The sequence below is a fragment of the Protopterus annectens genome, chromosome 13.part0 (assembly GCF_019279795.1).
Source record: "Protopterus annectens isolate FY-2018-M chromosome 13.part0, PAN1.0, whole genome shotgun sequence".
NCBI classification, from domain to species: domain Eukaryota; kingdom Metazoa; phylum Chordata; order Ceratodontiformes; family Protopteridae; genus Protopterus; species Protopterus annectens.
In genome coordinates, this window is record NC_056747.1 from 129279344 (window position 1) to 129281134 (window position 1791).

Here is a 1791-nt window from a genome sequence, read left to right on the forward strand (position 1 = left end):
GCAGCTGGAAAGGCCACAGAAGTACCTCACAAAGAGGATTATTGGCCTCAAACAAATGCCCTACACTGACCGCCTCAAAAACTCCAGCTTTACTCTGTATCATATTGCCTACTCCGAGGTGATCTCTGCCTAACATATAAAGCTATGTCCAACCCAGAGCTGTTGGACATGCTACACCTAAAGAAATCCCAATCCCTCCAAGCTACACGCTCTAGGGACGTAATCATTGTCACAATAAACAGGACATGCTGGAGGGATAGATTCCTGTCCCAGAGACATCCTATACTCTGGAACAAGCTATCCATCTATGTCAAGCAAAGTTCTTCATTAGCACTCTTAAAGAAAAATCTTGATGAGTGGATGGGAAATAGGAAATACACCCCGGGGATCACTTCTGTGTCTCTGCTCAACAGTGGCACAGAAAAATAACTTTCTTGGGTGGCGTAAGCTATGGAACCTTGCTGGCTAGGCTTACATAGGCCCTTGGGCCATAGCCTAGTACCTACCTATGAACCTATGAGTCTTAACTAACAATTTTGTTACTGCTGAAGTACCACTTTTATATATTTGAGTGTATACCAGCACATACATGCCAACACACAAGGCTAGAGTAAGGTATGAGAGTGTGTGTGAGTGTGAGCATTTATTTTAAAATTTTCTGAATAATATGTAGCCTTGAGCTCTCTCAGAAGTTAGGTGCCTATACAAAACAGTTAATTTATGGCTTCCTGTATGTGGCACTGTGTACTGGCTGCTGCTGTTGTTGTTGTCGTCCTCAAATTTGATAAACGTGTTTATAAGCTAATAGCTAAAGCAATAATGGATGTGCAAAATACCAAATCGTATATATTTTTTCTGTAACAGGCATGCTGCCTTCTGTAAAGCTAATGCTACTCTTACAGCTATGGGAATATGGATGATAAGGTAAAGCTTTGTCTATCAGTACATAGAATAAGATGGGTCTCTCAGTTTAAGCCTGCAATGTGTTTGTGGGCGGTTATTCTCTCCAGTCAAATAATGGGAAAAATTGGCTATCTGAAGCAATCCAGCATTCCATTCAGGTACGGTCTTGCTGCTCTCAGCTTTTAATTGCTTGTTTGTACCACAGCAGGAGAAGTCATTCAGACACAGAATAATGCTTCTTCAGTACTATTTGGTGTTCTTACTTACAATTTATTGTATGGGTCACAGTCACAACCCTAAAGGTAGGAATATATTTTATCATTTTTATATTCATATATTAGAAAACATATTACCTGACTGGTAGTAAAGCTGTTGTCTTTTTTTTTACTGAACTGTATAAAAACGGATTCAGGCAGTTTTTATTCTGCTTGAACATGCCTGTTTTGAGAAAAATGCTACAAGATCTAGGAATTCTTTAGCTACTTACACATGAGAATAAGAAAAGTACCTTACAAAGAGCAACGCTACAGACAAAATGTATGAGTTTCTTCTGATCTGAAGTGTTGCTTTCATATTGACTTTTTAAGTTCCTAAGCATAATAATATATTAATAGCATTTATGCAGGTTGCACGGTGGTAAACACCATGTTGTAGGAGTAAATATCAACTTACTGGTGAAGAAGCCAGCTTTCATTAAGTAGTCACTAAGCAGGGACAGCTTAATAACACTTTGATAATGCTTTTATTAAATGACAATGTGGCCTGATCCATGATGGATTACCTTCTACCTCAAACTGGGAGAAATGCAATATATAGATACAGATAAGCAAGTTAAGCTTTGTTCTATATTGCTATGCTCTTTGTAAATGAAACCACCAAGAATCCTGT

The 1791-nt window shown here is 38.5% G+C and overlaps 1 protein-coding gene across 1 annotated transcript in view; it reads left to right on the forward strand.

Moving 5' to 3' along the window:
• Positions 1-1088: 1088 nt before the first annotated feature.
• Positions 1089-1791, forward strand: part of LOC122817653 (disintegrin and metalloproteinase domain-containing protein 10-like) — a 1242151-nt gene continuing 1241448 nt past the window's right edge. The window contains exon 1 of the mRNA XM_044090715.1: positions 1089-1205. Coding sequence (XP_043946650.1) covers positions 1136-1205 — 70 coding nt within the window. The 5' untranslated portion in view covers positions 1089-1135. The remainder of the gene's footprint in view (positions 1206-1791) is intronic.